Source organism: Dromiciops gliroides, chromosome 3 (genome assembly GCF_019393635.1).
Source record: "Dromiciops gliroides isolate mDroGli1 chromosome 3, mDroGli1.pri, whole genome shotgun sequence".
Classification (NCBI taxonomy): Eukaryota; Metazoa; Chordata; class Mammalia; order Microbiotheria; family Microbiotheriidae; genus Dromiciops; species Dromiciops gliroides.
This window is the reverse complement of record NC_057863.1, coordinates 336,777,548-336,805,136: the sequence shown is the minus strand read 5'-3', so window position 1 is coordinate 336,805,136 and position 27,589 is coordinate 336,777,548. Positions and strand designations below refer to the sequence as shown.

The following is a 27,589-nucleotide window of genomic DNA, read 5'->3' as shown; positions in this document are numbered from 1 at the left end:
AAATTATTAAGCCTTCCACGAAAATGACTATGTGGCCATACTTGTCCGTGCATGCTGAAATTAGAGGAAATCTGTGAACAGCATTAAAAGAAATGTTAGCATCTTTAAAGTTCCTTCTTCCTCTTCAAATTACATTTCCATAGAGCTGTGAGTGTGTTTATGATAAGCTAGTCAGCTCTGGGCCCAATGACAAGAGAGGACTGGGGACACTAATGGGTATGTCCAGAAGCATAGTCAGAAGCAGGATCGGGGAAATTATAGTTGAGTGGATACAATCTACTCACTTAACCCTGTTTGCCTCAGTTTCCTCATCTGTAAAATGAGCTGCATAATTAAATGGAAAACCACTCCTGCATCTTTACCAAGAACAGCCCCAAAAGGGGTCACCAAGAGTCAGACACAACTAAAAAAATGACTAAACTAAAATACAATTTACTAGCTGTGTGACCTTGAGTGCAGAGGGAAGAGTAATGGCTTTGGAATTTAGGGGATGTAGCTTTGAATTCTTCCTTTATCACTTACTACCTGTGTGACCTTGAACCTTCCTGGATCTCTCTTTCTATGATGTACAATGAGAGGATTAGATTATATTGGACTTAATTTCAGTGACTCCAGGAACTTAGATGGGGAGTCAAGAACCTCTGACTCAAATTTAGGATTTCCTTCTATTATGAATGTGGACAACAATATGTAGATGTCCATAGACTTCATCAGACTGACAAAGAGGTCCATGACACTTACCAAAAAAGGGTAAGAATCTCTGGACTCAGTGAGCTCAAAGATTCCTTTTAAGTTCTTCTAACATTTAGTCTATGATTTATCTGAGCTTGGGAGAATTTTTTAACATTTTCCTTTGAGGTTGAGGTCTGTGTCTATAGTGCTTGAGGGAAATTTATTCCCAAGAAATGTCTCCCCCTCCTTTCTCAGAACCAGAGGATTCTGAGTAACTATCAGCAACTCAGCAGAGCTGTTCGGTCTTAGACACCCAGACATGAAAGCACTTTGAGTCTTCGGGGACCACGAAGATGGAAGTCCTTAAGGTGAGAGTTTGGGGGTAGCCAAGACATAATAACAGGTCACAATTATATAGTCATTTATGATTTACAAAAAAGAAAATTCATATGCATTATCTCCTTTAAAGCTCTGAACGACTCTGTGAGGTAGGTAGTGAAAATATTCTCATTATCCCACTTTCCACGGAGCATTGTCTGAGTGAGTGTTGCCAAGAAGGTCATGACTCTGAAGATGGATAAGGTGTCTGTTGGCTTGGGGTATAAATCACCCCCAGCATTCCCCTTCTTTTTTTGTTTGTTTTTTGTTTTTTTAGTGAGGCAATTGGGGTTAAATGACTTGCCCAGGGTCACACAGCTAGTAAATGTCAAGGGTCTGAGGCCGAATTTGAAACCATGTCCTCCTGAATCCAGGGTAGGTGCTCTATCCACTGCACCACCTAGCTGCCCCCCCAGCATTCCCCTTCTTAATAGGGTAGGGCTCTTATTGCAAACTAACCCTTCTTGTCTTAATAGATGATGGGGAAGGGAAGCAGTGGAGTATGTCAGAAATAGCAGTAGGAGCTGTATAGGAAGCTATTGAGGGCAGTCTCCGTGGAAGCAAAGTAGGAATAATGAGGTTGCCAGTGCTGGACTCCAGGGTCCCAGGTCTGACTGGGCACATCCTGCTTTTCTGAAGCCTATCTAGAGGGCAAGACCCAAGGTGGTGGTTCTCTTCTCTGCCTCCTCTTTCCTCTATCCCTCTCCAGCTTCAGAGAGGGCATATTTCCTAGGATGGTAAATAGCTTTTCTTCTTAAAGACATATACCTTTCAGGGCAGCTAAGTGGCACAGTGGATAAAGCACTGGCCCAGGATTCAGGAGGACCTGAATTCAAATCCGGCCTCAGATACTTGACACTTACTAGCAGTGTGACCCCGGGCAAGTCACTTAACCCCAATTGCCTCAAAAAAAAAAAAAAGACACATACCTTTCAATTTATTTGTCTCCTTTGCTGGAAACTGTATTAACCACAGTTAACTCTGCATTGATAATCTAAGCATGTCATTGCTCAAATCCAATGGAGAAAGGCAATTGGAGAAAGTTCAGAGAGAAAAAGGGAAGGAAATAAGCCTTTCTGTAGTGTTTACTATGTGCCAGGCTAAAAGTGTGCTAAGCACTTTTACAAATATTATCTCATTTGATCCTCACAATAACCCTGTAAGGTAGGTGCTTTTATTATTATCTCCATTTTATAGTTGAAGAAACTGAGGCAAACACATCAAGTGACTTGCCTAGGGTTACAGAGTAAGTGTCTGAGGTCAGATTTGAATTCAGGCCTTCCTGATTCCAAACTAAGCATTCTGTCCATTGTGCCACCGGCCACCTCTGGTGAGAGAGAAGGGGAGACAGAAAGGGAGAGGTGGAGGGAGATGGGGAGAGAGGGGGGAGAGAAAAGGAGAGAGGAAGCAAAGAAGGGGAGAGGAGAGAGAGGGAGGGAGAGGTTGGGAGCTGGAGATGGGTAAGAGGAGGGAGATGGAGAAGGATGAATCAAAAACAACTGTGGTGGGGAGAGGAATAAGCCTGATGAGCTGGGTTAGTATTTGAGTCAAGGTCTTTACCATTTTTAACTCCTTTCCCCCTGGACTTGGTGAGGAAATCCCTCCCAGAGAGGAGGAATGGAGGTAGTAGCTGGAGAAACCAAAGGAGGAGCATCCCTACCCACATGAGGATGGAGGTAAGTAAGAGGAAATGCAGCACAGCATCATGATCACTGAGACATGCACATTGTCCTGCTCTTTTGATTCTGGTACACATCTCAGTCTGAATATTCATATGCATGTTACAATAAAAATCATTGTTATCATCACCATCATCATTATTATTAACTGCTATCTTGTTTTTGTTGTATTGGATAGAGTGCCAGGTCTGGAGTCAGGAAGACTCTTCTTCCTGAGTTCAAAAGTGGCTTCAGACACTTACTAGATTGTGTGACCCTGGGCAGGTCACTTAATTACATTTGCCTCAGTTTCCTCATCTGTAAAATGAGCCAGAGAAGGAAATGGCAAATCAGTCCAGTATCTTTGCCAAGAAAACCCCAAATGGGGTCATGAAGAGTCAGACATGACTGAAAATGACTCAACAACAACAAATCTTATTTTTAGATTATCTCCATTTCTGAATATATCCTTCCCCTAACCCACCTAGAGAACCACCTCTAATAATAAAAGAATTTGAAAAAGAGGGGGAAAAGAAGTTCATCAAAACCAAGTCCAGCATTATATTTAGATCTCCATATTCATATCCCTCTGCCTCTTGAAGGAAGAAAGGGAGCGTCTGTGTGGGACTTTGAATTTCCAGGTTTTCTCTGTGCTAGGGAATTTGTGTTCCAGTTTAGGTCTATTGGGCTTCTGACTTATTGCTTACATCCTGACTTTAGCTAAAACTTTTCTGCTCTGATCCATAGCAATCTCCTTCCTTTCTCTCCGGGTCTAAATCCCCACCTGGTACTGCTGAGTTACAGTCACCCACACCCAATGTGACATACTCATTGTTCCTACTCTGTGAATCCATTTTCATACCTTTTACCCAGTACCAGGAATTGTCAAAGATGAAGTATGAATCAGCCGCAGAAGAAGTGCAAAGAACTGAATACCTTGTGACAGCAGCAGATCTGGCTGAGGGCAGGCAGTTTGGGTATTGATAGAACTATGGATGTTGGAGTTGGGTGCAGTTTACTGAAGAACAGAGAATTCAAAAAGTTAGCCTAAGAAACCTTTCAGCGCTCTCAGAGTAGTAGTTCCATGACAGGGCTAGGACCTTAGACAATAATGACACTGGCCTCCCTGTTGTCCGTGAACAAGATGTTCCTTCTCTCTGCTCCAGGCATTTTCTCTGGCTGTTCCTCATGTCTGGAATCCTCTTTGTCCTCATCTCTGTCTACTGCCTCCTGGCTTCCTCCGAGTTCCAAGTATAACCCCATCTTCTACAGGATGCCTCTTAATCCTAGTGTTTCCCTCTTTTGGTTATTTCTGATTTTTCCTGTATATAGCTGTACATATCTGTTTATTTGCTGTCTCCCCCATTAGAGTGTGAGCTCTTTGAGGGCAGGGGCAGATTTTTGCCTCTATTTGTATCCCCTGTGCTTAGCACAGTGCCTGGGAAATAGTGGGCATTAGTAAATGTCTGTTGACTGAGATACACATAAGAAAGTCAGATAGCAATGGGTCAAAAGTCCTAAGTAGTCAGGCAAGTAAGTCAACATAGGCAATAGGTCTGAAATAGAGGGAAGCTGCCTCAGTCAAAAGATAGAGAATGAGCTTGGGTAATAGGTATGGAGCACCAGCATCAAGCCTCATAGTTAAACAGAGAAAGCAAGAGGTAATCCACAAGAAGGGTGACCCGTCTCGAGCCTGCTGGTGGGGCTAAGTGAGAAAGCAAGAGGGAGAGAAAGAAGGAAATAGTTATTGACAGACATTTCCTTACACAGGTAGGTCTTGATTATAGAATGTCTGAATCAGTCTTAAATGGATTGCAGTGAATTGAATGCCTTGATAGCAGCAGATCTGGCTGAGAGTAGATTAATAGTTGGAAGGGATGTTGGAGACCATCTGGTCTAACCTCCTCATTATACAGACAAGGAAATTGAGGCAAACAGAGGCTAAATGACTTTCCTGGGGGACACACAACTGCTAAGTGTCAGTTCAGTTGTTTTCAGTCATATCCAGTTCTTAGTGATCCCATTTGGGGTTTTCTTGGCAGAGATCCTAGTATAGTTTAGCATTTCCTTCTCCAGATCATTTTATAGATGAGAAAACTGAGGCAAAAATGGTTGTGACTTGCCCAGGGTCACACAGCTAGTAAGTATCTGACACTGGATTTGAACTCATGAAGATGAGCCTGACTGACCCCAGGTCTAGCACTATCCCACTGTGCCACCTAGCTGCCCAGTAAGTGTCAGAGAAAGGGTGTGAACCAACCAAAGTCTTCCTGACTCCAAGTGCAGTACTCTATCCATCATGCCATGCTCTCTATCTATTGTTCTTCAGTTTCTTTCAAATCTCAGCTTCAGTGGCCCATGAAGTCTTTTCTGATCGGCCTGGATATGTTGGTACTGTCCCCAGCCCTGGAATTACTTTGCATATACTTTGTATTTTCACATGCTATTTCCTTCCCATGGAACATAAGCTCTTCGAGGGCAGGAATGGCTTTGTTTTCCCTCTTATTAATTGTAGTTCCCAGCACAGTGTCTAGTTAGAGAATAAGGTCCTTGACAAATGCTTGTTGATGGATTAAATCGTTCAATCTTTACTCCAGCTCTTTCATGTGTTGAGCTGAGCTTCAAGATTAATGACAATTTGCTTCTTTCCCACATTTCCCAATACTTTTTTTAAAAACAAATGATTTTATTTTGGGATTTTTGTTGTTGTTGTTTTGGTGAGGCAATTGGGGTTAAGTGACTTGCCCAGGGTCACACAGCTAGTAAGTGTCAAGTGTCTGAGGCTGGATTTGAACTCAGGTCCTCCTGAATCCAGGGCCGGTGCTCTATCCACTGCACCACCTAGGTGCCCCTCCCAATACTTTTTTTTTTTTTGGTGGGGGCAATAGGGGTTAAGTGACTTGCCCAAGGTCACACAGCTAGTAAGTGTCTGAGGCCGCATTTGAACTCAGGTACTCCTGAATCCAGGGCCGATGCTTTATCCACTGTGCTACCTAGCTGCCCCTCCTCCCAATACTTTTAAAAGGTTCAGTGGGACTAAAACAAGATCAAGGATTGCCCATGTTTCTCTTCTCCTTGAGCCTTCAAGGCCAGTTTTTCCTCTGATGCCAAAAGCTATTCCCTTCTGATCCAAGTTGGCAAGAGTCTTAGGAAAACTGGGCAAGCCTGAAACTGACATTTTGACTCAAAAGAAGAGAGGTAATTTACTCCCACATGATAATATTGTACATATCCATGGCCTGATGGGGGCAGTTTGGTCAGAAGAAAGCTTGATAGACCCCAACCCGTGATGATGTTGGCACATCTTACCAGGAATAGGGAGTAGAATCAGTAGGGAAAAGACTGATGCTTTGTGAAATCAGGCAAAGTCAGACCAACAATCAACATCTTGGCACTCCCTGGATTTGGGATACCTAATTTCATCTGAATTCCTCTTGCCCTAAATTTCTGCCCGACAACCAACATTTATGGTTATAGGTTTACAGTTTAGAGATGAAAGGAATTTTAGATGTCGAGTCCAATCTCCTTATTTGAAAGATGAGAAAAATGCAACCCAGAGAAGTGGTAAGACTCGCCCAGGGTCACCCAGCTAATTAGTATTTGAACCAAACCCTCTTTCAGTCTCTAAATATCAGTATCCTGTGACACCCTGGTGCCAATTTGTCCTAGTATTTCACTTGATGCTTGTCCTACTCCCCTTGCAGAGCCCACCTTCTCAGACCTAGGAGAAGGTAACTCTCTTCCTCCACGCAAAGATATTCCAAGTCACTGGCACCCATTGGTCCTGTCTCAGATGGGACTTATGTTCATTTGTGGAGATGCATAGGCTGAGACCATATCACCTTTAATGTCATCAATGATCCTTTCACATGAGGCATTCTGACATCAAGTTGAAGCATACTTCATTTCTTTCGGACGCACAAGTCTTCCTTCATCTGCTATCTCAGGACCTGGATTGACAACTAATGTCACATTCAATACCGTTAGCAGGGAGATGGGTTTCAGTGTCTGCTATTCACCCAGCTGTAGGGTTGGTGGCAGTTCCATGTGTCTTGTCTACTCTCTCTCCCACTAAAAGTGGGAGCTTTGCTAAACAACTCTAACAACTCATTTGGCGGTAAGCTTAATCTCCTTTGTGATTAAAGTTCTCCTTGAATCAGCCTCATGAACACAAAGAATAGTAATAGATATGACTCTTCCCACATAAGCTGTCCCAATAATTGGCAGGAAGCCAAGTATTCTGCCATGTTTAATCTCCTTAGCAATTAAAAGGCAACTTGTAGCCAAGAATATTTCCATGGTAAAGCCTTTCATGAGAACCCCTCTTTGGGTATCTTCCTTCAATCTGTGCCTCTTCACTGGAGTGAGTGGGTCCTTCCTCCCTGCTGGTCTCTTAAGCAAGATCAAAGTCACCAGATGAGAAGAAATCTGTCCCTTATCTAATGGGCTCTTATATCTACCTTGCAGCTATAGCAGATTTGGACACTGCCAGGAGTCCTTGCGGAAGAATGATTGGTGCTTGTCCCATACTAGTGAGCTCTTCTACATCAGGCTCAGGAGACTGCTGAAGGCCGAGTCACAGGATCTGGGTTTAAATTCCAGATATACCTCTTACTACATGTATGACCTTGGACTTTACCCTTTGGGACTCATTTTCCTCAAAAGTAAAATGAGGACATTGGTCTAGATGATCTCTAAGGTCTCTTCTAGCTCTGAATTAAGAATCCCATGAACTAAGAAAAGGGGAATGAGCTTCCTCAAGAGCTCTCATTCTGGCTGAGGCTCAGGTACCACAACAGGAAGCTCTTTGGTTAATGCCGAACATTCTTGGGCTGCCACAGAATAATTAGGGGAGATTTTAGGAGGCGCTGAAGCTTCAGATTGAATCACAGCCTCAGGAAAAATGCCAAGTCACAAGGTGGGGGGGGGGTCCTCAATAATGCTTTTAGTCTCAACAGGTAATGTTAGATTTTCAAGAGTTAAAGCTGGACCCTTGTGGGTAAGGAGGGGAAATGACAATATTGTAGTAGATTCTTTAGAGGGCATTGTAAAGCATCTAAGCTGACCACAGGACAGGAATCTGCATAGTCAGCCAGAACTTAAAGCAACAGGGAGGTCTTAGAGTGTGTGAGTGTGTGTGTATATATATATATATATATATATATATATATATATATATATATATATATATATATATTGACTAATAGACCCAGTAGGTACCGAATTCTGGAAGGCCTTGGCACTGGGGATCAGGGACAAAAAACCCAGGACAAGAGACTTGAACAAGAGTGGATCAGAAATCCAATCAAGGGGCAGCTAGGTGGCACAGTGGATAGAACACCAGCCCTGGAGTCAGGAGTACCTGAGTTCAAATCCGGCCTCAGACACTTGACACTTACTAGCTGTGTGACCCTGGGCAAGTCACTTAACCCCCATTGCCCTGCAAAAAAAAAAAAAAGAAAAGAAAAGAAATCCAATCAAGAAGGGTCTGAACAAGAAGCATGAGGCACCAAAAGTAAGCGAGATTTTGAGCCTAAGCCAACTCTTCATTTAAGTCAAGGGAATTTTGTAGTTCAGTTGATTTCAGCTATATTCACATGTTCATGAGGCCACTTGAGATTTTCTTGGCAAAGATACTGGAATGGTTGGCCATTTCCTTCTCCAGCTCATTTTACAGAAGAGGAAATTGAGGCAAACAGGGTTAAGTGACTTGCCCAGGGTCACACAGCGAGCAAGTGTCTGAGGCCAGATTTGAACTCAAGATGAGGAGTATTTCTGACTCCAGGCCCAGTACTCTACACATGCTTTCTATTTAGGACAGGAGTCCTGAAGCATGGCTGGCCTAGAGTCAAGCATGTTCCTGCAGTGTGGATAGAGAACACTAGTGGCTACAAGGGAGGCTCTTAATAGGTAGACCCTGATAGTATTACCTCTCAATTTCAAGAAGTGGTTTCTCCCTTTCTCTCCATTGATGAGTTTCTGTCTCTCCCCTGGAGAGGTGGCCTCTAAGATTAATTAATGACAGCTTATTCACTTTGCTCAACTTTAGAGACTGCTGTCAGATGAAGTAGAGGGACAACAAATTGGAAGAGCCATCCATCCTTCTCTTCTTGGACTAGATCTGATATCTCCTTGGTTCCAGTAATATGAAACCTTCCATCAATTTCCCTTCCTTGTGAGATCAACATTTATCTGTGGATTCATCTATCAGATTCATGTATGTAGATTCAACTCAGAAGAGGGCAAGCCTCCTCTCTTTACATTTCTTGATCCCATGACTTCCACTTCTCTCCAGGACCTTATTCCACCACTCAAATGAGGGATGTCTTTGGTATCTTCAATTTCTCCCTCTAAACTGATCTCTTCTCTTGTCTATACACATACTGAAGTCTCCTCCATGCTAAACAATAAAAAACCTTTCCCTCAGCCTTAATATCTCTTTAGAGATACCATGACATTTACCTCTTTCCTTTCACTGCCAAATTCCTCCAAATGGTTTACACCTACAGCCTCTCCTCCATACCCACTCACACACCCCACCCCCTGTAATCTGCCTTCTGAGATCACCAGGCACATGGAACAGTTCTGTGGTGCAGTGAATAGGGCATGGGCCCTAGAGTCAGGAGGGCATGAGTTCAAATCTGGCCTCAGATACTTGACATTTACTAGCTGTGTTAACCTGGGCAAGTCACTTAACCCCATTGCCTCAAACATCCCAGGGTCATCTCCAGTCATCCTGATCTATATCTTGCCACTGGACCCAGATGGCTCTGGAGCTGGTGACTTTACACAGCCTTCCTTCACAAATCCAATTCACTGCAAGTCATGACATCACCTATGGATGTCACGGTCCTCTTGCAGAATGAAGGACAAACAACAATGGCAACAACCACCACCAGTCACCTAAAACTGTTCTCTCGAAGGTCACCAGTGAACTCCTAAACTCCAAACCATGAGGCATTTTTTTCTTTTCTCATCTTCCTTGGATTCTCTTCTATGTTCAATACTGGCTACCTTCCCAGACACTATAATACTCTAGTTCTTATTTCTAACAGACTGGTCTTTCTCTCTTCCTCTTATTAGATCTTTTCCCTTTGGTACCTTTAATGTAAATATTGCCCTACAGAGTTTTAAGTAATAACTCTTTTGCCCTGGGTAAGTAGTTGGGGATAGGGATGAAGAAGAGTTCTTTTTTTAAAAAAATCATTTATTTATTTATTTGTTTGTTTGTTTGTTTAGAATCATGAAAGTATTTTATTATTTTCTAGTTACAAGTAAAGATAGTTTTTGACATTTGTTTTCATAAGATTTTTAGTTCCACATTTTTCTCCCTCCCCCTTTCCCAAGACTGGAAACAATCTGATATAGGTTACATATGTACAATCACATTAAACATATTTCTGTATTACTCATGTTGTGAAAGAATCAGAGTAAAAGGGGAAAACCTCAAAAAAGAAAACACACACACAAATAGAAACAGTATGGTTTCATCTGCATTCAGAATTCACAGTTTCTGAGAAGAGTTCTAAGAAACCTTAAAATCTAGGAACATAAGGTCCTGTGAAAAGGAGAAGATATCAGGGATATGGTCCAATGGCTATGGAAACAAAGACCCTGTGATAGGGATACCACATCCCAAGGTCAGAAACACCATGGGGTCATTGCTTAAGTGGCTGCCACCAAGGGAGGGAGCAGGGCCAAGCAAAGCATAGCTGGGAAGGTACTACCTGAGGTGCAGAAGCAAGAGGAAGAAGGCGCCATCTGGTAGCTTCCTATTTCAGGTAATTATCTTTGCTAACTTGATACTAATTTCAATTTTTTTCTACCTGCTGAACCACAAGTGCTGCTCTCTAAATTTTCACACCCTGAGGCAAAGCCTCATTGCCCCACTCTAGTTATAGCTAGTTCTGTTGTTCCAAGATGTAATTTCTAAGTTTTGTCTCTTCTCTTCCTCTTCACTCTATTATTTGGCAGATTCATCTACTCCCATACCTATAACCAACACCTTTATGAGGAAGAATCCCTCTAAGGAAATAACTTAAATCATGGGTTGAAGAGCTCATTTACTCAGGGAACCCAAGCTTTCATAGAACACACCAAGAAGAACCTAGCTCGGGGCAGCTAGGTGGCACAGTGGATAAAGCACCTGCCCTGGATCCAGGAGTACCTGAGTTCAAATCTAGCCTCAGACACTTGACACTTAACTAGCTGTGTGACCCTGGGCAAGTCACTTAACCCCCATTGCTCCGAAAAACAAACAAACAAAACAAAACAAAACAAAACAAAACAAAACAAAAAAACCAAAGAAGAACCTAGCTCTAGCCAAAGCTTAACTTTTACTATAATCAGAATCTATGTGAGCTCTAAATTAAAGTCCCACACCCCTGATTTTCATGCTCTATGACCTATCTTAATTACCTATGTTCAGAGCTCTGATAAACCCAGATCATTAACTAGATGCCCTTCCTATTCTATCTCTACCATTGAATCTGGGAGTATTGATTCTACCATATACACAGTCTTTCCCTTCTTCCCCTGAGCCAAAATACCACCAAGGTTCAATACATATTTTGAGAGATGTGTAAAGGAAAAGATCTAAATTCACATATAATTTATAATGTTAAAGGCAACTGGAACAACGTATGAATAAAACTACACCCCTACTCAACATGGTCTTCCCAGATTAGTAATCAATCCTGAACTAAAGGATCACAAGTCCTCAATCCCTCCATTATTCTTATTCTCACATGAATTAAAACAAAAATGGCCTCTTTCTCTAGCATTCATCCTGCCAATTTAAGCTTGCCTTAGCTAAGTCTTCACTTTATGATACTCAGTTGATTCTCACTCATTACCAAGCCTTCTAATCAATGGCATGTTTTTGTACATTCTTGTGCAGTCATTAGTTACTACTCTTCCTCCATCAAAAGGGAAAAAGAGGTAAAGGTTACTTTATAATAGATTCATTCTCAAAGCTGACAAAAGACCCTCTTCCTCCCAACCCCCATCTTTCAATTCTATATCTCCATTCCTAATCCTTTCCTGAATTCCAATTCTTATTTCAAATTACCCACTGGCCATCTCTAGCTGACATAACAGCTCAAACTAAATATCTCTATAACTGAACTCATCTTCTTCCCCTACAAATCAACTCTTTCTCCTCCTGATTTTCTTATTTCTACTAATGGTACCTTTAGCCCGTTAATCATCTAGATTTATAAACTAGGAATTATTTTTTACTCTTCTCCCAATGTCTTAGTCACTGCCTTACCATCATTCCATTCCTCTCCTAATTGCAGGCTCTCGTTACCTCCCTCCTAGAATATTGCAGTGGCTTCCTATCTCCCTCACATAAATTCTCCCTATAGACAACTGTTGAGTAATCCTACTAAAAGACAGTTTTATTAAGGAAATTGTTACCACTGATCTTTGTGTCACAACTAGATTATATAAAACATATCAAATTTTTCAATCTCTAATAAAACCTTGGACTTAAAAGATTTCCTGGTGAATAAATACTGAAAAAAGAAAAAAAGGAAAGGAAAAAACAATGCCATCTCCTAACTCAAAAATCTTCATTCAATAAACTCTTTAGTTTTTTTCATTCAAGGTCCTCCACAATGTTACTCCAACCTAACTTTTCAGCTTCATTTTCTATTACATTCTTTCACATACCCTCTATTCTTGTTTACACTTACTGTGTGACTTTGGGCAAATCACTTCAACACCCTGGGCCACATTTTCTTAATTTGTAAAATAAGGAGAGTTAGGGAGACTACAGTTAGATGTCTTCTGAGGTCCCTTTAATCCACAGAACTATGATCCCATGAACCACATTTGTCCTAAGCATCTCCTGTGCTTTTCCCATCTCTGTATCACTTTCCACACTATATTTCCCCATCTTGGTCTCCTCCTATGAAATCCTACCTGCCTTTCAAGGTCTTCTTCATATTCTACTTTCCCCATGAAGCCTTCCCTGAAGTAATTTCCCAGAAGTAACTTCATGCTCCCATTTTTGTTGTTGTTCAGTCATGCCTGACTCTTTGTGAACCCATTTGGGGTTTTCTTGGCAAAGATACTGGAGTGGTTTGCCATTTCCTTCTCCATATCATGTGAAAGATGAGGCAAATGGGGTCCCACAGCTAATTAGTGTATGAGGCCAGATTTGAACTCAGGAAAATGACTTCTTGACTCCAGGCCTGGCACACTATCCACTGCACCAACCTGGCTGCCTCTTCATGGTTTCATAGCACTTTGCTTGTATCTCTCCTGCAGATAGAACATTCTGCCTTACATTACATTTATCTGTATCTCCATCTTGAGGGTTGCAAGCTACTCAAGGTTAGGGACTGTGTGATGTTCAGGGCCTTTGTACATAGTAATCACTCAGTGTTTTTTTTAATTGAATGTCAATAATTTGAGCAAAGAATATGTGTTCTTGGCAGAACACAACCAATGCTGCAATTAACCTTAATTCAAAAACCATCCCACAGCCAGTGTGTGGCTTTTGGTTTCCTTTAGAGACTCGTCTATTTCAAATTATACATACATACATACACACATGTATAAAGACATGCCTATAGATATATGTGATTTTCTTAAATTGGCTTTTTTCTTACAATTTGTGACCCTTGTGTGTTGAGTGATATTACCCTCCCTTTCATCCATTCACACCTGCTTTTCCAAAGGAGAAGGCTGCAGTCAGGTCATGGAGTGGTTATGAAAAAAGCTTTTGCTACAGGAAGCACTGACAAGAAATGGAGAAGATTCTCTGGACTCTGGGGAATCTAGCATCTTGGAGACATTGTCAGAAGGCTGGATATATTTTTCCCAGTGAACTTAGTAAGTCTCTTTATGAAGAGTAGGAGGAAAAGGATGCATCTAGTGGGAGTTACAAACTCAAAAAAAAAATGAATAACCCAAATAAAATCCTAGCCCATATTGTGCTCAGAACCCAAAGGCTGACAAATCTTAATTTTGTTTTGGAGGAGCAAAGGTTTCTTCTTCTCCTGTCACTTTGAAGCACTTGAAGGATTGTTCATTTGTGGTCTGTCATAGTGTCAATTTTAATCTTAAAAATTTGCAGATTTCTTTGTCTTTTCAGATTGAACATCAGCTCATTCTCTCTAGATAATGTTACTGTCAACTGCAAGCTAAACTTTAGCAGTCACTTTAAGAAAACTAGGTAAAAAAAGAATCCAAACTTGTAAAAAAAAACATATAATATGATGGGGAGATAATTTTTACTAAAAAAAAATTACTCAGGGTTTCTTTTTTTTTTTTTTTTTTTGGTGAAGCAATTGGGGTTAAATGACTTGCCCAGGGTCACACAGCTAGTAAGTGTTAAGTGTCTGAGGCCGCATTTGAACTCAGGTACTCCTGACTCCAGGGCCGGTGCTCTATCCACTGCGCCATCTAGCTGCCCCCTCAGGGTTTCTTTTAATGTTAAACTATTGGCACATGAAAATATTTGTTTACAGATCATTTCCTATGTATCCTGAATAGTTTGCTTTGTATAGATTTGTTTGCATGTTGTTCCCCCTCCCCTCTATTAAATTGTAAACTTCTTTAGGGTAGTGACTACCTTTTACCTTTTTGTTTGTTTGTTTGTTTGTTTGTTTGTTTGTTTTGTATCACCCAGTGCTGGGCACAGCAGAGCATTAGGCACTTAAAAACTTTCGATGATTAATTGATTGAATTGGGGAGGGGCAAAAAATGTCAAGGGTTAGGAATCAACATGCACTACTGAGCAATAAAAAATAAAGCTACAGCATTCTTTATTTTGTAGTTCAATTCAATGAGAAAATGAGATCCGACTGAGATAAGAATTTTCAGAGTGCATCTATAGCTTAAAGCAAAGTACACTTCAAGTCAACAAGCATTAAAACACTTATCTGCAACATGGCGCTAAGCAATGGAAATGAAAAGATAAAGAAACTTTTCTCCAAGTAATGCACATTCTGGCGACAGGTGGAACATAAAATACATATAGGAATAAGTAATGCGGAGCAGTGGGGAAGGAGAGAATGCTAACAAGTGAGGGGTTGGGAAAGACCTTATGTGGCATCTTAGTGGCACTCTGCAGGAAGCTAGAACTGCTTAGGTGGAAATGGAGTAGAGTGCATTATAGACATGGGAGGGCACGTGTATAATGGCACCAAGGTGGGAGACAGAATATCAGATATAGGGAATAGCTATCAGGCTAATTTGACTCAAATAAGAAGTGCATAAAAGAAGTAAAATAAAATAAGAAAGGTAAGTGGGCAGTTAGGTGGCACAGTGGATAGAGTGCCAGGCCTGGAGTCAGGAATACCTGAGTTCAAATCTGCCATCAGACATTTACTAGCTGTGTGACCCTAGGCAAATCACTCTTTGCTTCATTTTCCTCATCTGTAAAATAAGCTGGAGAAAGAAATGGCAAAGCACTCCAGTATCTCTGCCAAGAAAACCCCAAAAGGGGTCACAAAGAGTCAGACGTGACTGAATGACAAGAAGAAGTGGGGGTCATATAGGGAAGGGTTTAAAATGCCAAACTAAGGGTTTTGTATTTTTTACTAAAATCAAGCTATTGAGGATTCTTGAGTAGGGGGAAGGGGGAGACATGATCAGATTTGTGGCACAAGAATGTCAATTTGTTGCCTGTGTAGGGGGCTGATTAGAGCGGGGAGATTGGAAATGCTCCTGTAATCTAAGGAGAAATGTCTCCTTGAATTCACAAAATTTGAATCCACCTGAACCCATTCTTTCCTTTGAGTTACTAATTATTTTTAACCTAGTGGGCACAAAGTGGGTCTTGACAAGTCATCCTATCCAATAACCTGCTTCATGTTAGGCCAGAGAAGTAAATTCTGAAACTCTTCTCACTCTCGTATTTGAGATACTACTATCCCTCCTAAGGGAAGGATAGTAGAAAATTTTACTCACAGCTAGAAAATTGGGAAATTCTTAGCCATAGCTAACCTGTAAGCCTTCTGGTTTATAAAAGCAGTGAGCCATGTTTATGAAACACAGGTGCCTGGCAGTTTGATTAAACAATCTCTGGGATTTCATTGTCCTCACCCTGCAGCCTGATATACAAGATTCAACTTAATTAGGCTAAGTAGGCATCTGAGAACCTTCATACATTCAGTTGCAGCAGGGAGGCCAAGAGATGGCTTATAACAAGCTAATTGGCTGTAGTATATTAAATCATTCCTCCCCCTTCCTCCAGTTACAGAAGCTACTTCCACTCAGCACATTTCCACCTGTCTCCTTTTATTGTCCTTAGCATGAGAAATTCAAAAGTAAATTTCCAATAGAAAAGGTTGCTAAAGTACCATCGACTCTCTATTATCCATGCTACAGAGGTAAACAGTGGTTTAGATAATCCAAAATAGAGGATCATCTTTTATTTTTTATTTTTTAGCTTTAGGAAGCTTCTTTTTGAAGGATTGACATAGAATCATCTGTCTTATGGTTTGGGACTTAGAGAAGGGGTTCTTTTGTGTATTAGGGACAATCTGGGGAAAACTAGGTACCCTTTCTCAGAATAATGTTTTTAAATGTAAAAGATAATATATAAAAGATTTTCAAAGGAACTATAAAGTTAGTGAAAATAAAAACATAATGTTTTTCCTACCCAAATTCATGGACCCTCTGAAATCTATCCTTCTACCCCTTGGGAGTCTGTGGATCCCAGCTTAAGAGCTCTAATCTTAGGAAGGAGAGATGTTTCCACATATGGATGTAAATGAGTTTGTTTTGCATGAATCTATAAAGACTGAGAAGAAAAGGGGGAAAATACCAGCAAAAAAGCCAAACTCTCTGTGGACAATCCACAAAATACATAAATAATCAAGGCCAATTGGATCCATTACTTACTCACCTTTCTTTGATGAATTAAGTAAACATCAAAGCATCTAATCACACATGCTTTTCTTCTGAATAAGCAAGGGATGAGATCTGATCAATTACAATATGTGGTGAAACTGAAAGAATACTGCATTAGCTTTAAAGGGCCTTCATTTGAATTTGAGCTCTGCCTTTTACTTCCTGAATGATTGTGGGGAAAATTGCTTCATTTCTCTGGGCCTCAGTTTCTTTATCTGTAAGATGAAGGAGGTACGCTCAATGGCTTCTAAGTCTTCTCCCAGATTTAGACTTTTGACCCATGACCGTATGACCTCAAAAGTCTGCTAATGTACCCCAAATTGTTCATTTTGAGAAATTCTCTCTACAACATCCCAAATGACTGGTCATCTATAAACTTCACTCGCCTCCCTTCCTCCTGCAAGTTCAACAATCCCAAGGACACCCATTTTACTTTGGGACAGCCCTCATTTTTAAGAAATTTTTCCTTACATCAAGGCTAAATCTGTCTCTCTGCCCCTTCTGCCTAATGTTGCTTGTTCTAGCTGGAGGAGTCAAGCAGAATAAGGTGAATCCCTGTTCTGGTCCTTTAGATACTTGAAAATGATTCTTTTTTTGTGGGGCAATGAGGTTAAGTAACTTGCCCAGGGTCACCCAGCTACTAAGTGTCAAGTGTCTGAGGCTGGATTTGAACTCAGGTCCTCCTGAATCCAGGGCTGGTGCTTTACCCACTGCACCATCCTAGCTGCCCCTGAAGATGATTATTCTTGACTAGTCTCCTAGAGGCCAAAATTCCCAGTTCCTTCAATCGATCCTCATTTGCCATACATAATCTCTCATCCTCTAACCATCTTCTCAGCACTCTCAATTTTGTCAACATTATTCCTAAAAAGGGGCACCCAGAATTGAACACAACATTCTCCATGATCAAGGCAGGGTACAGCGGGGCTATTGCCTTCCTAGTCTTTCTCAATACAGTGCAAGATCAAATAGGGGTCCTTTGTCTGATTGTTGACCTACAATGAGCTTCCAATCCACCAAAACTTTGAATATTTTTTTTACATGAGCTGTGGCCTCCTCCATGCTCAAGTAGGTCCTCATTACTTCATTCCTGAATAACTGCAGCAGCTGCCTAATGATCTATTTACTTGTGGTATATCCCTACTCTAAATCATTCAGCATAACACTGGAATGTCACCTTCCTAAGATACTGCTTTTGCTATGTCACACACAACCTCTTCTCCTCTTCCTTCCCCCCCAAAAACACCTCCAGGCCCTCTCCATTAATTAACAAACTCCAAAGTCCTATGTCTAACATTCAAGGCTCTCTTCCATGAACTGTATAGCTAATTTCCTATTAGTAATGGGACTGATTCCTCATTTCTAGGCTAAGCCTCTCTCTCATGCTCCTTCAAATATACTCATTCCTGCTTCTGAGACATTTTTACATGGTGTTCCTGACACCGGCTTCCCACAGCCAAAGCCTTCCCATACTTTAAGGCTCATCTCATATTCACTTCTGCCCATGACATCTTACTTTCCTAACTACCTCAACTCACACTGTCTTTTTCTGAATGAGAGTAACATTACCTATACCATATCACATACAGCCCCATTTCTATTTCAAGTATGTCCTTACTCCCCAATGAGAATATAAGCTGCTTTTTTCCCCCAGGTGCTTTGTGTCTATGCCTCTTTATTTTTTTAAAAATCACTGAATATGGTCAGTATTCTAGTTCTGCCATAGAAACTGAAAAGGCATATAAGTACATATTACATACACACACACACACACACACACACACACACACGCACAGATTCTTTGTCAAGAATATAAGTTTCTTGAGGGCAATGATGCTACCAAAAATCTTTATATCTCCCACAGAACCTTGCAGAAGATTGTCCAATTTTAGACACTTATGTGGACCACATGGCATCACAGAAAGGGCACTGAATTTGGAGTCAGGACCTGGGTTCAAATCTTGACTCTGAGACTTAGGAGTAGTGTGACCTTCCACAAGCCAGTTAATCTTTCTAAACCTCAATTTCCTCAGCTGTAAGATGAGAGGCATGGACTAGATTATCTCAGAGGTCCTTTATGGATATAAGGTGCTATAATTTAATAACATCAAGTTCAAATGACAAAAAGCTGCTAAAAGCTAAGAGCAGCCTCCAAGGGGAAATGAAGACACAAACCTAAGTCAGAGCGTAGTGTGGGAGGAGGAAAGGTTATTCTCACTCACTTTGCCTGTATAATGGCAATACCCTGACCCTATGAATGGGTCTATGAATCATATTGAATTATAATACACTTAGCTGGGAGTCAGGAAGCCAGGCTCTCCCACAGAGTTACTGGATATTCTTTATCCAGCCACTTAATCTCATACACCTAAGGGGGTCTTTTTTCTGTTGTTTTTTATATTGGGGGAAAATAATCATACCTTGCCTAATTTGGTATCCCATGGGGATCTGAATAACAATGGAACAAAGCCAGGGTGGAAAAGGACCTAAGAGATCATCTTGGCACACTGGAAAGAGGACTCCTTCCAGAATCAAAGGATCTGGGTTCAAATCCCACATCTGACACTGCCTATGTGACCTTAGACAAACCATTTAATGTCCTTGGGCCTCAGTTTCCCTCAGTTCCTCATCCGTAAAATGAGGAAGTAAGAATAAATGGAGGGGGTAGCTAAGTGGCTCAGTGGATAAAGCATTGACCCTGGATTCAGGAGGACCTGAATTCAAATCCGGCCTCAGACACTTGACACTTACTAGCTGTAGTCACTTAACCCTCATTGCCCTGAAAAAAAAAAAAAGAATAGATTGCCCCTTTCATTTCTAAATAGATGATCCTATTATTTAGCCCAACTATCCCATTTTACAAAAAAGGAAGTGGAGGCCCCCAGAGATATGATCTTACCAAATCAGAATTTGACCACAGATATGACCTGACCCCAAGTCCAGTGCTCTTTCTTAAAGCACAGATCTGACTACATCATTCCTTTCCTCTAAAAGTCTCTTTGGTTTCCTATAGCCTTTAGGATAAAATGTCAGCTCCATTGTTTAGCATTTAAAGTCCTTCCCAACCTGACTCCAATCTTTTGTTTCCCCCCTGCATTAATTACACATGACTCTCCCTTAGGCACTCTCTGGTCCAGCCAAATCTTCCTAATGCAGTTCTCTTTATACATCATACCTTCTGTCTTTGTGCTGCTGTACAGATTGCCCTTCATCCCTGCTCATATTCCTCACCTCCTCCAAATACCTCCTCACTTCCATCTCCCTTCAAGGTCAAGTGTCAACTCCTACCAGACTTTCTCCTTGAAACCCTCAGTTTCAGGGAAAGAGTGTTTCCTGGCCCCAAATTTACTTTTATTTATTTTACATTGTCTAATCTGCATGGCTGTTATTTCCCCTGGGAAAATGTAAGCAACCTGAAGACTTGCTTTTTATGCCAAGGTCTAGGTTAGTAGGTATCTAATAGAAGCATGTTCATAGGAACATGGATAGCTAGGTGGTGCCATAGTGCATAGAGCGCCAGGCCCGGAGTCAGGAAGGCTTGTCTTCATGAGTTCTAATCCAGCCTTAGACACTTCCTAGCTGTGTGAACCCGGGCAAGTCACTTAACCCTATTTGCCTCAGTTTCCTCATCTGTAAAATGAGCTGAAGAAATAAATGGCAAACACTCCAGTATCTTTGCTAAGAAAACCCCAAACAGGGTCATGAAGAGTCAAACACAACTGAAATGAATGAACAACAACAAATCGCATAGTAGGATAGCTTGCTATTCAATAAGTGCATGTTGATAGGATCATACATTTAGAACAGGAAAGGACCTTAGCAGCTTATCAAGTCTTAGCCTCCCCCTCACTTGAAAGATGAGAAAACTGAGGACCAGGGAGTTTAAGCAATTTACCTAGGTTATACAGCTAGTTAGTGTGGGGTGGAATTTGTCTTCCTGACTGTCTGGCATTATATCTCCACCCCTATCTATTGAATTTCCACTATATCACACTGCCTAGCCTAGGGAGATGGGTGAGCAGTTTTTTGTTTGTTTGTTTGTGTTTGCGGGGCAATGAGGGTTAAGTGACTTGCCCAGGGTCACACAGCTAGTAAGTGTCAAGTGTCTGAGTACAAATTTGAACTCAGGTCCTCCTGAATCCAGGGCCAATGCTTTATCCGCTGAGCCACCTAGCTGCCACCTGGGTGAGTGTTTTTGTAAACAACAGTCCCTAAATCAACGCAAGACATTCCTGTGTAGGCCTTTTCAATATCTTTTATATTTGGAAAAAAATATATGAATGAGGTTTCTACTACTTTTTCTTTTTTTGGTGAGGCAATTGGGGTTAAGTGACTTGCCCAGGATCACACGGCTAGTAAGTGTTGTGTCTGAGGCTGGATTTGAACTCAGGTACTCCTGAATCCAGGACCAGTGCTTTATCCATTGCGCCATCTAGCTGCCCCTCTACTACTTTTGAAGAAACATCAAGACCAAAGAGAGCTTTGGACAAGAATCCATCCTCAACAGTGAGACACCCCTACAGGGTGGGATAGAGGTGGGCAATCGTATCACCTCCTGCCCCCCCAGTGAAATTAGGCCCCAGAGCCCAGGCAGAACAGCATCAGTTAGTTCCCCAGATGTGCAGACAACGCCAACTCTCTGAGGAGAGAAATGTCAGTATTCTTAACTGAGGGAAAGTTATTCTCATCAAGCAAAGGACATTAAAATGTAAAGGTATCCTCAGTATTTCATCTAGGCCTGAAGACTGGAATACTTTTGTGGCATCTAGGGTTTTCTTTATGTACATTGTGGAGGGGTTGCAATTCCTTCTCCAGCCTGTTTTGTTTGACTCTTATTCTCCTTGGTGGAGAAGCCAAACAGAGCAATCACCACACAAAGAAGCCATTGAAGCTTTACCACAATAATTCTAAGGAAAGCTCCAGAACTAATGGTTTAACCAGGAGAAAAGGGAGGAAAAAAAAAAAAAAACTTCTGCAAGAATAATAAAGTTGGTTCGGGCAGCACAGCACTTAGCATAGTGCTCCCAGCCCATAGTACATGCTTAAATTCTAGCTGATTCAACTGAATAGTACTAAGGGCTTAGAGGTGTTTGGGGGTACCATCAAGAAGGAAAGAGGCAAGCCAGAGATCAGTGGAACCTAACCAACCTCTGCTAGAGAGCCAGGCCCTCATGCAACAGATTGAACAGACACCATAACTCCAGACAGGCTTCTTTTGTTGGCTGAGAATAGCATCCGAGGACTGACAAGGCAGAACGGTCTCTTTCATAGGAACTGCTGATGCAAATGCTAAGACAGACAGGAGATTTCCTCATTTCCACCAAACACATCCCACACCTTCCTGCCTGTGCCCCCTTGTTCGTGCTATTCTCCGCTCTTACCATTCTCTTACCATTAACACTCCCTGCTGCTTCCCATCTCCTCCTCTTGGTATCCTCCCCATTCTTTCAGGAGCAGTGCCAATGCTTCTTCCTCTCTGAAACCTCCCCAGACTCCCATATAGTCATGAACTCTCTTTTACTGATCTCACAGCATTTTATAATTCTCTTATGCATTTATATCCTGTGGCATTAATTTGTGACAGTTCTCTGATGGAGTCTCAATGGAGAGAGAGTTTGTTGTTTAGTTGTGTCGCATTCTTTGTGATCTCTTTTGGGGTTTTCTTGGCAAAGATACTGGAGTGCTTTGCCATTTCCTTCTCCAGCTCATTTTACAGATGAGGCAATTGAGGCCAACAGGGTTAAGTGACTTGTCCAGAGTCATACAGCTAAGAAGTAGATGAGGCAGAATTTGAACTCTCAAAAAAGAATCCAGGCTTGGTGATCTATACACTATGGCACCACCTAGCTGCCCATTATTTATCTTGTCCTCTATTTCTCTGGGTATATGTATTTCCATGGAGGGTGGGAGGCAGAGTAGAGGAGGCAAGGGTGCTGTTAAATGTTTAACAACAAACTCTCCATAAAAAATATATGCATGACAGACTTTTCAGTTTAATCTGTATTATTAATATTTTCTCCATCACTTTCTCAAGTTAAGACAACCAATAAATCAAGCTTGGGTTGTAGCATTTACCAATTTCTGAGGTGTGAATGCTCACGCTGAAAATTTAACTATAAACTCCAGAGAGCCAGTATCTGGCTCAGGCAAGCCACTCTATCATCCTCCAATGGATTATTAAGTTCCTTGAGGACAAGAACCATTTTCTTTACCTTGATGCTCCACCCTGGTTTGTGCACACCCTAAGAGCTTTATACCGGTTTGTGGAAAGAATGAATAAAGGAATAAGTGAATGAATGAATAAGTGAATGAATAAACGCATTTCCCCACCAGCTAATGCATTAAGTCCTCCCTGCTTTGGGGATTCTCCATTATTATTCATGTTAAAAGGCCAACTCCCCTCCCTCTAGCCCTATCTGTTCTCCTTCTGCTCAGTCCTGGCCCCTTCCCTTCCACATAAGGAATCCACAATGCATATTTGGAAGCTAAGCCCTTCAACTCACCATGGAGTTCATAGCAAAATGATTATGCTGAGTCTGTAGGTCCAAGGCATGTTGGTAGCTGACTCCAATCTCCGTGTGACTCTGGAGGAATAACTCTTTGTTATGGCTGATCCAGTCGAACATCTGCAAAGAACAAGAAAGAAGATAGGAACGATAAGGGTCAGAAGTCTACTGGGGCACAACTCCAGACTGCTAGTGTCAAAATAAAAAATTCCAAAAGCTATAACCAGGGTCTGTAAGAAAAACCTGGGCACCCATCATCCGTCTCAGGCCCAGGCAGGGCTGCAGTCCTGATCCCCAAAGAAGCTGAGCTTTTGACTCAAGAAAGATTTTGTGTGCTCTTTCATTAACTTGCAGATTGTCCACTCAATGTCTCAGTGGCTGAAACATGCATCTTTTCCCGTTCTTTCTATTATTATCATCAAAGGCCTAGATTAAGAACAGTGTTACAATATGTAAAGTGCTTAATTTTTTTTCCCCCAAAATCTACTTAGTGATTATCTCCTTTGTTCCTAAGAATTACCAGGGGTAACTGGGAGTTGACAGCTAAGGAAAATGAGGCTCAGAAGCTTAGTTTTGCCTAAGATTATATAGCTTTAGAGTAAGAAAAGACCTTAGAGGTCATCTAGTCCAGTGGTGTGGAACTCAGATAGGAATGGGGACCCCTAAAAATATGTGTGGATCCCTGCTGCTGCATGTTGACTTAGAAAAAAAAGATTAACACTTATCTATGCTTTATTGTATTTTAATTGATTTTTGAAGATTTTTTTTTTTTTTAGTGAGGCAATTGGGGTTAAGTGACTTGCCCAGGGTCACACAGCTAGTAAGTGTTAAGTGTCTGAGGTCAGATTTGAAGCCAGGTACTCCTGACTCCAGGGCCGGTGCTCTATCCACTGTGCCACCTAGCTGCCCCATTTAATTGATTTTTATGAAATGTTTCCCAGTTACATTTTATTCTGGTCCAGGAAGCACTTGGAAGTGTTGTGGCTGTTGTTTGATACCTCCTATCTAGTCTAACCCTGTCATTTTACTAAAGAGGCAGGTGAATCCCAGAGGTTCAGTGACTTGCCTACTCACCCTGGTGGTAAGGAGCAGAGCTAAGATTTAAATCCAGAACCTCTGGCTCCAAACCCATGCCTCATAGTTGGGGCAAAACCATTATCCAAACCCAAGGCTCCTGCCTGTCACCCTTCTATTCATTCTAACAGGGTACTTGTGGCATAGTAAAAAGGGAACTGATCCCTGGGGATTAATCTCATTTTAAATAAGGTTGAAAAGGAAAAAAAAAGTCTAGAAAACTCCTGTTGCTGCCATGTGATGTTCCACAAGTGCAGCTGTAGAGAAAGTGCTTGTCAGCTGAATAAAAACCATATTTGATAGAGGGAAAAAAAAAAAGGGAACTGGAGCAGTTAGGTGGCTCAGTGGCTGGAATGCCAGGTTAGGAGTCAGGAAGATTCCTCTTCTAAATTCAAATCTGGCCTCAGACACTTCCTAGCTGTGTGACCCTGGACAAATCACTTAACCCTGTTTGCTTCATCTGTTAAATGAGCTGGAGAAGGAAATGGCAAAGCCCTCCAGTATCTTTGTCAAATGGGGTCCCAGTCAGACACAACTGAAAAACAACTAAAAAACAACAATAAAGGGAATTAAACAAGCATAAATGCTATCTTCAAGTGTCTTATGTCTAAGTTGGACACTGTGACTTAAGTCATAAACTGTGTTGGAGAGACTATTTAGTCCAGGGCTTCTTAAACTTTTCCCACTCATGACCCCTTTTCACCTGAGAAATTTTTACGCAACCTCAGGTATATAGGTATATAAAATAGGTATACATAACCTTTTACTGTTGCCAAATTTTTCATGATCCCCACATTCAGTTATGTGACCTCGAGTTGACCAGCCGATACTTGGAAAGAGGATTCTCTCTACATCGTCTACATCCTAAAAGGCAGGGACTGACATTTGCCTTTCTTTGTTTGCCCCGCACTTAGCATAGTGTCTGGCACATAATAGGTATTTTAAAATGTTTGTTGACTGACTGACTGACAAACTGTCATCCCACCTTTGTTTGAAACCCTCAAATGAGGGGGAAAACTATTATCTCCCCAAGCAGCCCATTCTGCCTTTGGACAGCTGGAACTATTGGGACATCCTCCTTCTTAGGAGACTGCATTTGTCCCTCTGCTGCTTCCATCCATGACTCCCAGTTCTGGCCTCTGTGGCTCCTGTAAGATCTCTCACAAAGAAGGGAGGTGATTGACCCAAGGTAGCAAATGGCAGGGCTAGGATTTGAACCCAGGTCCTCTGATTCCCAATCCAATGCTGCTTCCTCTGTGCCACACTGCTTTTCTTGTCACTAGAAATGGTTAAGTAGAGGCTGGATGAGCTTGATAAAGGATTCCTACACCAGGAAGACTCACAGATTGCTGTTTGTCCTTCCTTCTCAAAGAGGACCATTGACATCAGGTGGATAATGTCTTTGACTTGCAAGTGAATTGGATTTAAGTGAGGCAGGGCTGTGCAAAGTCATCAGCCTCACTCTCCCCTCCAGAGTTACTCAAGTCCAGTGGCAAGACTTAGATCAGTATGACTGGCGAAGGCCCCAGATGGGGTAGGAATATGCTAGAAATTTTTCTTCAATACAGAAATTCCATATTCCTAGTTTTCTGTATTTCCTATTTTCTTAGTTTCCCAATTTCTTAAGCCCCTGAGCCTAGCTTTGTTTTGTGATTAGACATTTAAAAATCTTTATTAACCAGGAAACTTCATTCCCACTTCATAGCCCATCTGGGTAACTTGGTTTAGGTGATGTCTGCTGTTTATTCCATCACCCTATTTCTGAGTGAGAGAAGACATTGTAGGAAGGACTTACTGAAAAGAACTCTATGGGTTTCTCAGTTTAATCCTTTTCCTTTTAAGGGGAAAGGGAAATGAGACCCACAGATGAAAAGGACATGTCCCTGTGACAGCTAGAACTCCCTTTAAACACAAAACCTACATTATGGGTAATGACTCCTGGCTGGCAGCTTTGACAAAGTTATACAACTGTCTAGGCTTGCCAAGGTCAGAATTGTACAAGACAGAATCATCATTTGATCCTGAAGTATTATTATAATAGGTATCCTGGCATAGGAGATAGACAAGTGGCCCTGGACTCAGGAAAATCTATACTCAGATCCTGTCACTAACCCCTGTTGACTGTGTGTGGTGGAGGGAGGGGGTGGGAAAGGTGGAGGAGGGAGGAAGAAGGAAAGGGAACAAGCATTTATTGTATGCCATGGAATTGTGCTAAGCATTTTATAAATATTATCTTATTTCACCATTACAACAATACTGGGAGATAGGCTGGTGCTATTATGAGTCCCATTTTATACAGTGGAGACAACTGAGGCAAACATCAGTTAAGTGACTTGCTCAGAGACACACAGCTAGCAAGTGCCTGAGATTGGATTTGAACTCAGGTCTTCCTAACTCCAGGCCCAGTTCTCCATGCACTGAGCCATCTAGATTGTTCTGAGCAATCTTAGCTTCTCACTGTTCTGGGCAATTTTTTAAGACTACAATGTTACAGAGAAGGTGCTGGCCTGCATTAGTAGCAGTGGTTTTCTCATTTAGGTGTTTCCTTTACTAATGAAATCAAAATGCTATCAAAAATGCATTTCTTTATAGCTCTTTTTATAATGGCAAAGAATTGGAAATTGAGGGGATGCCCATCAATTGGGGAATGGCTAAACAAGTTGTGGTATATATCTGTGATGGAATACTATTGTGCTCTAAGAAATGAGGAACAGGATGGTTTCAGAAAAACCTGAAAAGACTTGTATAAACTGATTCAAAATGAAGTTAGCAGAACCAGAAGAACATTGTACATAGTAACAGCAATATTATATGATGATCAACTGTGACTTAGCTATTCTCAGCAATATAGTGATGCAAGACAATTCCAAAGGACCCATATGCTCTCCACCTCCAGGGAGAGAACTGATAAAATCTGAATGCAGATTGAAGCATACTTTATTCACTTTCTTTATTTTTTCTTGTTGTGTGTATGTATGTTTTCTTTTGCTACATGGCTAATAAGGACAAATATATTGCATGACTTCACATGTATAATTGATATCATATTGCTTGCCTCCTCAAGGGGTGAGGGAGGGAGAGAGAGAATTTGGAACTCAAAAATTTTAAAAATAAATGTTAAAATGTTTATAATGTAATAGGGAAATATTTAACAAAATAAACAAAAATATCCTTAAGAGAGATGTATTTCTAGACCAGAGCTCCTTCCTCTTTTCTGTGTCTGTCATGGATCCCTTGGGCAGTCTGGTGAAACCTATGGACCCCTTTTTTTCAGAAGAATGTATTCTTTTTTCTTTTTTAAGTTCTTTTTTTTGCAAGGCAATGAGGGTTAAATGACTTGTCCAAGGTCACACAGCTAGTAAGGGTCAAGTGGCTGAGGCTGGATTTGAATTCAGGTCCTCCTGAATCCGGGGCTGGTGCTTTATTTACTGT

At 41.4% G+C, this 27,589-nt stretch overlaps 1 protein-coding gene across 10 annotated transcripts in view; it reads right to left on the bottom strand.

The window, feature by feature from the left end:
* KALRN (kalirin RhoGEF kinase) overlaps positions 1 to 27,589 on the bottom strand; it is a 991,119-nt gene that overhangs the window by 578,932 nt on the left and 384,598 nt on the right. For all 10 annotated transcript variants that reach the window (XM_043992602.1, XM_043992601.1, XM_043992603.1 and 7 more), the window contains one exon: positions 23,081 to 23,203. In XM_043992602.1, coding sequence (XP_043848537.1) covers positions 23,081 to 23,203 — 123 coding nt within the window. The remainder of the gene's footprint in view (positions 1 to 23,080; positions 23,204 to 27,589) is intronic.